This window comes from Pelobates fuscus, chromosome 3 (assembly GCF_036172605.1).
Source record: "Pelobates fuscus isolate aPelFus1 chromosome 3, aPelFus1.pri, whole genome shotgun sequence".
In the NCBI taxonomy this organism is placed as follows: Eukaryota; Metazoa; Chordata; class Amphibia; order Anura; family Pelobatidae; genus Pelobates; species Pelobates fuscus.
The window spans coordinates 268,020,398-268,033,899 of NC_086319.1; the positions used below are offsets into that span (position 1 = coordinate 268,020,398).

The 13,502-nt window shown below is 38.4% G+C and overlaps 1 protein-coding gene across 1 annotated transcript in view; it reads right to left on the minus strand.

The window, feature by feature from the left end:
* Nucleotides 1–1,175: 1,175 nt before the first annotated feature.
* Nucleotides 1,176–13,502, minus strand: part of CDCA2 (cell division cycle associated 2) — a 78,618-nt gene continuing 66,291 nt past the window's right edge. The window contains exons 10-15 of the mRNA XM_063446266.1: nt 13,359–13,440; nt 13,100–13,267; nt 12,509–12,585; nt 11,220–11,354; nt 8,571–8,748; nt 1,176–2,647 (exon numbers count right to left, since the gene is read on the minus strand). Coding sequence (XP_063302336.1) covers nt 1,527–2,647; nt 8,571–8,748; nt 11,220–11,354; nt 12,509–12,585; nt 13,100–13,267; nt 13,359–13,440 — 1,761 coding nt within the window. The 3' untranslated portion in view covers nt 1,176–1,526. The remainder of the gene's footprint in view (nt 2,648–8,570; nt 8,749–11,219; nt 11,355–12,508; nt 12,586–13,099; nt 13,268–13,358; nt 13,441–13,502) is intronic.

Here is a 13,502-nt window from a genome sequence, read left to right on the forward strand (position 1 = left end):
GAGTTAGGACCCACCTGGGGGGGGGGTCTGCCTTGACGTTGGCAGGTGGGCTCATCCTCTCATGGCCATTGGAGGCAACTAAAAAAAACTCCATTTGTTTAAAAATACATAGGGATTAAGGAGAGAGCGCAGGTAACTTGTTTTTCTTTGGTTTTTACTATATATTGGGTCTGATGTGTACTGTGGTCATTGCAGCCGCCCAGTGAGGGGAGTGAGCGCAGGACTTTTCTTTCTGAATTTCATTTCCTATTGCTCATTAATTGGTCTTCAACATGTATGCGTAACTAAGTAACCAACGCCTGGATTTGTCTTGGCAAGAGACTAGCTGAAACAGAGCCATAACAACCTAGACAAATAATAACAGTATTTAACCAGGAAAGGTACATTCAGATTACTCTGGTTTTCAAGTACGTCGTGGGGATGTTACCTTAGCCCAGCATCCAGGGGTTGTTACTATTACCCAATTTAATGGTAGTAATGCTGAACATTGCATTGAGCAGGGCAACTCAGCACCCGCTGAGTCTATATAAAACCAAATAGATAATGTACAAAATACATGTCATATCCATGGAACCTGCACATTTTTTTGGCCCTAGGAGTTTGTAGTTTACAGAACATTAGAAGCTGTAATTAGAAACGTCACTCTGGGCACCAGATCAACGTAATCTTAATGAAGTTGCAATGGTGCGCGAAGGTCCCCCGGTACTGCTTTACCTCAAGGTGTTAATCTGTCAACCAATGGTTTAACCGCAAAGTGTTGAACCCAGCAACCGATTCTCTAGTTATTTACAGGCTCTATGTACATATGTATTAGGGATGTGCAAGGGGAAAAAAAATGTGTTTCGTTTTGATAATCAGTTTGTAAAAAATTCGGAAATCAAAACAAAATATGATATTCAGAAAAAAGTTTAAAAAAAAATAAGAGAAAAAAAAACATTTCATATACCTGAAGTCAAACTAATGGATAGAACACAGATGCCTTTGGTTTATGGTAAATAATATCAACAAAAAAAGTAAAGACAAAATTACACAATTTAATTATTGATAAAACATAAAAAAGGAAAAGAATGAATATAGAGAACTCAAGCTGCATTCTCTGAAGTCTTGCATATCTCGGCATTGATACAAAAAAAAAAAAAAAAAAGATACATGAATAAATCCTCAGTAAAAAGCACAGTAGCCAAGTCCGACCTGCAAACTGTTATATGGTAGTGGTGATGTACAAGTAAAGAGGAGGCAGAGAAGACAAGGGCTGCTTGAAAGACAAATAAAGTCACTTAAACAGGAAATTCAAATGGCTTAGGACACCATTGTTTTTACAAAAATTAGGTGACAGGCAAGAATTTATATCAATAACACAGATAAGCCAGTCCAGATAACACCAATAAAGTATTTTGACAACCTAGCAGTATTCGGTCTCAGAAGTTCCTGCACAAAGTGTCCTGAAATCCAACTGGGATCTTGCATATTCTGTTTTCCCATGAAAGTTATCAAATGTTTTGCTGGAAAAAACACAGTTCGAGGGCTTAATTAAAAGAAGGTGGATCCCATAGGGTAGAGATGCAAACAGTTCTTCTCTTTGATTTTTTGCTTGCATCGAGGGCAGGTTCATTCTTCTGTTGGTCTTTTACAGGGCCATTTATTTCATTTTCACTCATCCATTTAGGACTGTCAATTTGCCTCTTCACTGAGTAATTCATGGACCTTCTTTTCTCCTTTGTTCTCTTTTCCTCCTGCACCCAAGTCAAACCACTGGAATCCGAATCTCTCCGCAGCCTCATGCTACGCCTTACCTTCTTTTCATGTTTTGCATTAGATTGCATTGGATCTTCCATAGAGGCTGCAATCAATGCACCACTAGGTGACACAACAGAATGGTTTTCCATTGAAATCTTATTTGTAGTGTTTTCATCGGAAGCTATACAAATTGGAGTTCTACAAATGTCTTTTGAGTACTTACTAGACAACGGATCCTCCACTAAGTTGCAGGACAGCACTGTTGCCGTCTGTTTTTCAGAAAACAGAGGGTGTCTGTTGACCATTGAATGTGAATCATCAGTGATTTCTTTTAGGCATTGTGATATATGCACAACAGGAACTTGTGAGCTTAACGTGCCCATGACGGTTGTAACTTCTTCCTGAGAAGCAAGTTTTGGCCCATTGTGGTAAGTGATAGAATGTCTATTTGAGCGCCGGCGAGACTTCACATTTCCAGTCTTGCTCGATAGGACTTCTGTTGATATTGTTGAGGTATTATCTACTGATAATGTGAATCCAACTGACTGCTCAATTACTGGTTCTACTGGAGAGTGAGAGCTTTCACTGATCTGGCAGAAAACTTGATAAGTTGGGTGAACATCTGTTGTTGCCTGTGTAGGAGTCGGTGGTTTTGTGGGTGAATCAATTTGACTAAACGTCAAACTTTTCAGCCCAGGATGGCACAGATTAACCTCAATGGACTCACCTGTTTCCACCAAAGAAACACTTGGAAGAGTGATTTCCTCTTCTTGCATCTTCCAGACCACGGACTTATTGTCAGTCTCTTTAACATCTGAACAGTCTCTCGTGTTCTGTACTTTTCCAAGACTTCTTTGTGTGCCGTTTATCTTTCGAACCTTCTTAAAAATTTGATGTTTTACTTCTGTAGCTAAAATATAAAAAGAGATGTAAGAAATTAGTGCATACTAAGCTCACAAGAGAGCATACTTTGCAAGTGTGTACTTTGGCTGTAGTACAATAGTCAATTACATAGCATGTCGATTTGGGGTAATCAGCATAGTAGCTCACCAGCAGTGGTTGGGAAAAATGATCCATGAGACTCCAGAATCATACAAAAGGAAAAGAAGTGTAAATATTCGGCTGAATATCATAGCAGTTGTACAGCTGCATAATGCTACAGAGCTACTCTGGCAACCACTGATTTAACCCCTTAAGGACCAAACTTCTGGAATAAAAGGGAATCATGACATGTCACACGTCATGTGTCCTTAAGAGGTTAAAGAGACAGGCTGGAGTCAACAATTTTACCCAGACTATCTTTATAGAAACCTATCCATTAGAAGTTAAAGGAACACCCCAAGCCATTGAGTGCTTTAGTGGTTACAGTACTAGCAGTGCTCTGGCACAAAGCTTTGTCATTTATGTTATTGGGCGTTAACAAGATTTATCACTTTATTACATTTTGTAGGAATCCTCAAAATATTACAGTTCTCAAAAGTTTGCATACCCTGGCAGAAATTATGAAATGTTGGCACTGATTTAGAAAATATGACTGACCATTCAAAAAAATGTATTTTGTTTAACCCCTTAACGCCGTTAGGCCGTTCCATGCCGTCCCGCATTAAATGGGCTTTAAAGCCGTTGCGACGGCATGGAACGCCGTAACGGCTTTGAGCCCCTGGAGATGAGTTGTACTCACCTCCGCCGCGATCCTCTTCTGGGGGGCTGCCTGACAGCCCAGGCAGCCCCCCTCCGGCAAATGAGGCCCCCGGGGGCCATGTGATCGCTCTCAAAGAGCGATCACATGGCCCCCTATAGCTGGCTATATGTATATGTAACGTCATACAAAGTGTATTTTAATATTAATATTAGTATATATTAATATTAAAATACACTTAGAATGACGTTACATATATATATATAATATGTATATATATTATATATATAATAGATCTACATATATATATTATATATAAATACGTATAATTAAAATAAATAAAATATTGAAACAAAATTTTATATGAATTATATATGCATATGTAATTTCATTCTAACTGTATTTTGTTATATATATATATATATCGGTAACATGGCCCTGATCCTGATGAAAGTCCACATGTTGGACTGAAACGTCGATCTGTTTTATGGAACCGGATAAAAGCTAAGTTTTAAAGGAATATCCGTGAGTGCAGCCATATCTCTTTGTATATATCGGTAACAAAATACACTTAGAATGACATTCTATATCTATCTATCTACAAAATACAAATAACCGCAAATAAATAAATATATATATATATATATATATATATATATATATATAAATACATATAATTACATAAAAGATTACATTAGTATTAGGGATCGACCGATATTGATTTTTTAGAGCCGATACCGATATTCTGTGAACTTTCAGGCCGATAGCCGATATAATTTGCCGATATTCTGTACATTTACCATTTTGGAAAATAAAAAACTATTTCTAAAAGGTAAATGCACAAAATATACATGCCACGTGTAGTGGATGCAGTGTGTTTAGACAGGGGAGCTGTGTATGTGTGTGTAGCGGATGCAGTGTGTGTGTAGCGGATGCAGTGTGTGTGTAGCGGATGCAGTGTGTGTTTGTGTAGTGTGAGTGGTGTGGATGCAGTGTGTATTTGTCTGGTGTGTATATAATGAAAGCAGCGTGTCTGTGTAGTGTGTGTGGGTAGTGTGCGTAAAGTGAATGCAGTGTGTGTAAAGTGAATGCTGTATATACTAAATGCAAAGTGTGTGTGTTTGTGTAGTGTGTGCATATAAGGAATGCAGAGTGTGTGTATTTGTGTTGTGTGTATAGTGAATGTAGTGTGTTTATATAATGCAGAGTGTGTGTGTTTGTATAGTGTGCGTATATAATGCAGTGTGTTTGTGTAATGTTTATATAATGCAGTGTGTTTGTGTAGTGTTTATAGTGTGTGTGTATATAATGCAGTGTGTTTGTATAGTGTGTGTGTATATAATGCAGTGTGTGTTTGTATAGTGTGTGTGTGTATATAATACAGTGTGCTTGTGTAGTGTGCATTATATACACACACACTATACAAACACACTATACAAACACACTGAATTATATACACAGTGTGTTTGTGTAGTGTATGTGTATAATAATAGTGTATGTGTGAGGGGGCATTTTTTAATAAATTTTTTTTTTATATTAATTTTTTTTTTATATATATATTTAAATTATTATTTATTTTTTGTTGTCCCCCCTCCCTGCTTGTTTCCTTGCCAGGGAGGGGGGATATGTTAATCCCTGGTGGTCCAGTGGCATTCGTTTAGCGAGGGGAGGGGGGGTGGGGTGGGGAGCGCAGCAAGCGTTTACTCACCTCCCAGCAGCTCCTCCAGCTCCCCAGTGTAAATCTCGCGAGACCCGCGGCAGTCAGAGCTGGCCGCGGGTCTCGCGAGATTTACACTGGGGAGCTGGAGGAGCTGCTGGGAGGTGAGTAAACGCTTGCTGCCCGCCCCCCCAGGACCGCCGGGCTTGTTATGAGCCCGGCGGTCCTGGGAGGTATTATCAGCAATATCGGTATCCCTATTGGCCGATACCGATATTGCCGAAAATACAGAATATCGGCCGATTATATCGGTAAAACCGATAATCGGTCGATCCCTAATTAGTATACACGTAGAATTTAAATACCTATAAATGCATATATATTAAAATTCTACATGTATATTTAAATAATCTTTTACCATAATTATGTGATTTGATTAATTAAAATTTGATTGACCTGCCTGACAACACAGGGAGAAAGTGCAGAGAATTTAATTCGCAAGTACTATAGTTGACGCTGTAACTTTCCAAGACACCATAAAACCTGTACATAGGGGGTACTGTTTTACTCGGGAGACTTCGCTGAACTCAAATATTAGTGTTTCAAACTAGTAAATTGTATTACAACGATGATATTTTAAGTAAAAGTGACGTTTTTTGCATTTTTTACAAACGAACAGCACTTTTATGGACTATATTATTGTTGTAATATGTTTTACTGTTTTAAAACACTAATATTTGTGTTTAGTGAAGTCTCCCAATAATAACAGTACCCCCCATGTACAGGTTTTATGGTGTTTTGGAAAGTTAGAGAGTCACATATAAGGCTTGCATTTCATTTTTTTCACATTGAAATTTGCCAGATTGGTTATGTTGCCTTTGAGAGCGTATGGTAGCCCAGGAATGAGAGTTACCCCCATGATGGCATACCATTTGCAAAAGTAGACAACCCGAGGTATTGCAAGTGGGGTATGTCCAGTCTTTCTTAGAAGCCACTTAGTCACAAACACAGGCCAAATATTCGTTTTTTGCTTTTTTCACACAAAAACAAATATGAACGCTAACTTTGGCCAGTGTTTGTGACTAAGTGGCTACTAAAAAAGACTAAACATACCCCACTTTCAATACCTTGGCTTGTCTACTTTTTCAAATGCTATGCCATTATGGGGGTAATTCTCATTCCTGGGTTACCACACCGTCTCAAAGGTAACACTACTAATCTGGCAAATTTCTATTTGAAAATGGAATGTTCTATATTTGACCCTGTAACTTTCCAAAAACAACATAAAACCTGTTAATGGGGGGTACTTTTGTACTCGTGAGACATCGCTGATTACAAATATGTGCATTTTTTTGCAGTAAAACCTAACAGTATTATGACATTCACAGTTAAAATGTCAGACGGAAATGCAAATTTAAAAAAAAAAAATCTTATTTTCCCACATTTTTTTTTATTTTATTCATAATAAATTATGTTCCATATATGAATAGTTAATGATAAATGAAAGCCCTGTTTCTCCTGACAAAATGATATATAATAAGTGTGGGTGCATATAATTTGAAAGAGGGGAACTACGGGTGAACATATAGCGCTAATTCCATTTTTTGTTTAAGTTTTGTTTTGATCAGAACGTGCACTATTGACTCCGTCCTGAAGGGGTTAAAGTAAACCCTAAATAAGTGATTGAGGTCAGGCAATTGAGGTCATTTCCTATTGCTCATGAATTTGTCCTTTTATTGAAGGATAGTAATCATATGAAGCCATTTACTAATCACACAGTTGTTTGGCTCCTTTTTAAATCATACTGATAACAGAAATCACCCAAATGGCCCTGATCAAAAGTTTACATACCCTTGAATGTTTGACACATAAGGACACACACAGGGTAAAATGACAATTAAAGATCAATTTTCCACACCTGTGGCTTTCTAAATTGCAGCTAGTGTCAATGAGTTTGCTAGATCTCACGTGGATGCACTAAGCAGGCTAGCTACTGAACCAAGGGGGAGCAGAAAAGAACTGTCAAAAGATCTGCGTAACAAGGTAATGGAACTTTCTAAAGATGGAAAAGGATATTAAAAGATATCTAAAGCCTTGAAGATGCCAGTTAGTACTGTTCAATTACTTATTAAGAAGTGGAAAATTCATGCCATGGTCAGGTAGACCAAGAAAGATTTCAGCCACAACTGCCAGAAGAATTGTTCGGCATACAAAGAAAAGCCCACAGGTAACCTCAGGAGAAATATAGGCTGCTCTGGAAAAAATGGTGTGGATGTTTCAAGGAACACAATACGACGATACTTGAACAAAAATGAGCTGCATTGCCAGAAAGAAGCCTTTACTGCGCCAATGCCACAAAAAATCCCACTAACAATATGCCCGACCATAACCTTGACACACCTTACAGCTTACAGCACACTGTAATTTAGAGTGACGAGACCATAATAGAGCTTTATGGTCACAACCATAAGCGATATTTTTGGAGAGGGGTCAACAAGGCCTATAGTGAAAAGAATACTACCCCCAATGTGAAGCATGGGAGGTGTCTCACTGATGTTTGAGGGGATGGGAGAGAGGGGTGAGCTCTAAAGGCACAGGGCATCTTGTAAAAATTGAATGCAGCAGGATATCAGAAAATACTGGCAGACAATTTGCATTCTTCTGCACGAAGGCTGCACATGGGACGCTCTTGGACCTTCCAGCATGACAATGACCCTAAGCACTAGGCCAAGCTGTACCTCCAGTGGTTACAGCAGAAAAAGGTGACGGTTCTGGAGTGTCCATCACAGTCTATCATCGAGCCGATGTGTGGCGATCTCAAACGTGCGGTTCATGCAAGACGACCAAAGACTTAGCATGACCTGGAGGCATTTTGCCAAGACGAATGGGCAGCTATACCACCTGCAAGAATTAGGGGCCTCATAGCCAACTATTACAAAAGACTGCACACTGTCATTGATGCTAAATGGGGTAATACACCAGTATTAAGAACGAAGGGTATGCATACTTTTGAACGTGTCATTTATTTTTGTTCTTTGTTGCCATGTTTTGTTTTATAATTGTGCCATTTTGTTATAACCTACAGTTGAATATGAATCACATAAGAAATAAAAGAAATGTGTTTTGCCTGCTCACTCAGGTTTTTTTTTTATAAATGGTACATATATTACCAATACCAAGAGTATGCAAACTTTTTGAGCACAACTGTACAAGTAAAGGACCAGGAGATTTATTTATGTTAATGATTATTTCTCTATTTTGTAAAGATTTCCATTGAAAGCATGAGGTACAATAGCATGATAAGATTAGCTTATTACATTCTCTTAAAGGGGCTAAACCTAATGAGCTGGAATAGCACTAGATCTAAAAATTTCAGCATTTTAGGAAAGTCATATCTTTTACATTTCTATAAATATATGAAACTTGCATAGTACATTTACAGACCCTTCAAGGACAAGGGGTGAGAAAATTGATGAAAGCCCAAAAGAGATTACTATGAATATTCTACTCACTATGAAGATGTGAAGCTATATATACCTGAGGAGAAATCCAATTTTGTTGAGGCAGAAGGTGTAGGCCAACATTCAGGGAGTTCTGGAATGGGGCTCAAGAGAGGTTTCTTGGAAACAGTCTCACGATCCTCAATCAGAGGTGTTCTAACAGTTTTTTTAGGTCTTCCACGGCTCTTCTTCCCTTTACCTTTAGTGGCTCTTATCTGTAAAGAGAAAAAGTGAATGAGTACACCTGAAATTCATTGTCATAGTGATTATTTAATTGTGGTAATTTAATTTGACAGTACTCAGTCAAACACTCTAGGCACCAACACAACATAAAGTGGCTCTGTCATGAAAAATAAAGGTTATCTGCTTCTAAAAAGCCCCCATTTGTCTGAATGTCTTAAGCGATCTTGTTCTTTATTAAAATGCATCAAGAAGAGGAGGGACTACATTTCCCTATGAATAGAAATCAAGTTGACAAGGTATCAATCAATACGTGGGGATCCCCTCCATCAGCTGTAACCATTGTTAGTGACAGGCTGATGAGCCCTGCACAGCGCTGTAAGTCAGCACTGCTTACAGCCTTTCAAATTCATTCATAACACTGCGGCTGATCATAACATTTCTGGGCAGCAGGCTTGTTAAGGGAGACCCCCCCAGGGTCTAAATAGACAGGTCTCCCTGCATGTCCCCAATCCAGTTGTCATCACTGTTGGTCTTTGCAAGCTACACAGCAAGGATCTCAGTGAAATTGGCAGGGAAGAAGGCAACATTCATATTTATATTGAATGTAAGGAACATCCAGAAGATGTTACTCACAGACCACTATCTACATATACTGTTTGTGTGCACACAGACTACGCACCTTGCACGCTACAGACCAGAAAATGTCAGAGAAATTACTTCCTTCTTCTCCATGGGCTAATTGCCCACTAAGCTTCCAATTGGAATTGTAGTCTTTTTAGACAACTGGGCAAGTGCAACATACAATTTAGAGTGGAGAATCACATGCTTTAAAATCTTGATTTGAAATAGAAGTGTTTTTTAAAACTTAGAAATACAAGGACGATTCTCATGATCCTTCTATTCTCTCTGAACTAAATATATAGGATACAAAAGAAATGGTCTAGCTTTCTTGGGTTTCTCCGAACTCTCCAGGCCTTCCATAGTTAAGGACTTTCTTAAAGGGACACTCTAAGTACCAAAATGACTATATCTTCATGTACTGGTTTTGATGCATAGATCCGGTTTATGTGGTGTGTCAAATGTAAACAGCAAAGTTAAGATTTTTTTTTGTGTGAGAATTCCTCTAGTGGTCATCATCTACAGAAAGACTTTCAATAAGGCAAAGTCTTCCCATTCGTTGTTGCTGAACACTTTCAATCCTTCTCTGTGAGAATCATTGGATTAAAGGCTTCTCTATAAGAAGTCATTTATTTTCTGAGTGTGGCAATTGCTCCGTGTGGGCCACAGTGACCTAAAGGTTCTCTGTGTGAAGCATTGAATTGGCCAGAGCTAAGCAGCAATACAGAGAGGAGTCAGTAATGCGGAGTCCGAAATGGGGTTCAATAAAAAAAAAAAAAGTGAGTTTAACAGGAAGTCCAATTATCTAACTTAATATACTAACATTAACGTGATCCTTTATTGAGCAAGAGTAAATTATTCCAGAATGTTTTAATTCTTAAAGGAACACTATAATGTTAGGAATACAAAACTATTCCTAATACTAAAGTGTCTACCTGCCCCGCATCACCTCCCCAGCAATAAAAGGGTTAACAATTATTTTACACAACAATACTTACCTCACAGTGATCTGGTAAACCCAATGCGCATGCATGGCAAGCACAACAGGCCTTCCCCAGAAGCGTTTTTTCAAGTTGCTGAACATATTCACATCTTGTTAAACTCTGTGAAACTGCAGGAAGTTCCTCTAGTGGATGTCTGGTAGACAGCCACTACACAAGGTCTTAACCCTGCAAAGGAAACATCTAGTCTCTCTAAAATTGCAATGTTTTAAATTGCAGGGTCACTGCATCCAGACCACGTTACGGAGATTAATAAGATGAATGTAGATGTATAGTTGTCCATTTAAGCTGAATCACTAAAGGAGAATGCAGAGGAAGAAGGCCAACACTCCCCTGTAGAGAAGTCAGATTTTGAGGATCCATTTACACATCTCCTTTTGTAGGAGACAGGCTTCTCAAGATGAGCATGCAGAGAAAGAGGTTTAACTGACTAATTGGTGGCATTATTGTGCTCAGTGAATGTCTGCTAAAGATTAGTCTAAAATCATGTAACAAAAAGGTAGACGTTTCCTTTCCCTGGCTGTGTCTTGTGTGGCAAAGCCTTGTATAGTACTACATTACTTTAACAGGCAATTTCGATCCTAAGAACCAGGTATTTTATATTTATACACAATAAAAAAAAATGAATTAAAAAAAAACACACACACACACACACAAAAAATAACTTAACAACAAAACCTAACATGATCCAAGATTTAGACACAAGGAAACCTGTCTGACCTGGATGTAAAAGACCTCCGTCTGACTATCCACATTGTTGGTGGGTTATGTAGACAATGTATAACAATAGAGTTGTAAGTATGGCCATAGATATAATAAGCCTTGCCATGATAAAAAAATAAAAATAAAATTAGGATACAATCACTCTGAAACACTGATCATACCTGTGCTTTCTTGGCTACAACAGGTTTTCTGCAACTGGCTGTTCTAGCAACTCTCTTTGGTTCTAATTTCTCAGGAACCTTGCCATGGTCTGCAACAGGTGAGACATTACTCGAACTGTCTTCAGAACTGGAGGACTAAAGATATACACAATTCGTGGTTACAGATGTATAAATCATATTATAGGTTCTCTGGCTCAGTCCAGTATATCAAGTAAATTCTTAACCAACTCCACATAAACAATCCAAGGATAAACCTAGAGTGCCTTAAAAGACAAGTTCTCCCTCTATACAGGAGATGTAGCAGTATGGTTAAAGGACCACTCTAGGCACCCAGACCACTTCAGCTTAAGGAAGTGGTCTGGGTGCCAGGTCCAGCTAGGGTTAACCCATTTTTTTATAAACATAGCAGTTTCAGAGAAATCCTCTAGTGGCTGTCTCATTGACAGCTGCTAGAGGCGCTTGCGTGATTCTCACTGTGAAAATCACAGTGAGAGCACGCAAGCGTCCATAGGACGTGCGCATTCAGCCGACGGGGAGGATCGGAGGCGGAGAGGAGGAGGAGAGCTCCCCGCCAAGCGCTGGAAAAATTTAAGTTTTAACCCTTTTCCCCTTTCCAGAGCCAGGCGGGAGGGGGGTCCCTGAGGGTGGGGGCACCCTCAGGGCACTATAGTGCCAGGAAAACGAGTATGTTTTCCTGGCACTAGAGTGGTGCTTTAACGAAAGATACTGGGTTGGAATGACAGTTGGAAATTCCTAATAGGTAACATTGATTTATGGGACGTCATCTAGGGATTCTAGTGTGAGTGCAAGTGCTAACAAAGATTAGGAAAGAATAGAAGCTTATGGCATGGAAAGAAGGTGAATTAATGTGTAAGAAGCAGCACTAATTCAGATTGGAAGCAATTTGTGCATCCAGTAGTATAGTGCGAGAGAGAAATTGGTGTATATTTGCATCATACAGAAAGAAGTGACAGTTATTTTGTCATTATTGTTGAGTGTGTTCACAAGTGTACACCATAGAGCTATGGTTCTAGTATACAGCTGGAAAGGGTATGTTTTAACATCTATATCATATTTATTAAGCACCATAACATTCTGTAGTATGGGATACAAGGAGTAAAAGTGTATAAACTCATATACAATTTTACAGACATAAGTGTATACATGTAATCAGCTACAAGTGCTTGCCTTTAGAATTGAAATATTTGAGGTAAGGACTCTCAAATGTGAGACACTATGGCTGATTAGGTGGGAAGATGGCTAAACACAATAATTCTGCAAATAATTACCTTTCTCTTTAAGGCAGAACGAGTAACCCTGCCTTTTTCTGAGGAAATTGGTTCATTGGTGGAAACTGTAAAACATGTAAAAATAAATTAACTTGGAAGCAACATGTCAGAATTTGGTTCTTGTTTGCAGAAGATTTCATTTTAAAAAGCCAGTAAACAAAGGACAAAAACTAATAAAAACAAGCTAACATTTCTTCTTTGATTTCTTGATCGATTGAAACAGCTTGCTTAGAATATGAAGACAGTACAGCCAGTGTGTTTCCATTTGTACCATTAAGAGTGTAAACATGCAACAGATCACTAAAATACACCAATTAATCTAGGAAAAGCAAAGAATTACTCACATGTAGCTTTGGACACACTGCTAAAGAAAGATCTACAACACACTTGGTTACAGCATAGGCAGCATAACTAGTGCAAATAGGAATTTGCTAAGAGCACCTGACCGCTCTAATCAAACACAAAGAATATTTGCACCTAGAAATTACCAAAATTAAATCAATATGGTCCCTGAAAATACAGATCTTGTTTATAAATTCTACATTATTCTGTGTAAACCTGTAAAAAAAAAAAAAAAAAGTGTACATTTACCAGCTAGAGTCTCTGCATTTTCCAGGTCAAGAGACATACTGATATCTGCATAGGATTCATTGGAACTGGGTGAATAAAAGGGCTCATCCTGTAAACAAGGAATAATTGGCTTGCTTTCTTTGGGAACATTTTCTGCTTGCTCAATTAGTAGAACTTCATCTATATGTCCTAAAAATAAAATATATAAACACAGCAAATGAGAAAATGCTCATGGTGATAGTATATGATGATCGATATAAAGCAGTTATGTGCTGGGTACCTGGTAGGGAAGCTGAAAAGGTGGTGTTGCAACTAGATATCTGGTCTTCAAAACAAAGTGATAGTGGCTCAAGTGTCACCTCCTGGTGTGAAACAGAAAACATATAAAAGATTGGTATCCTGCATGGTTTTTGGTTTTCACTTG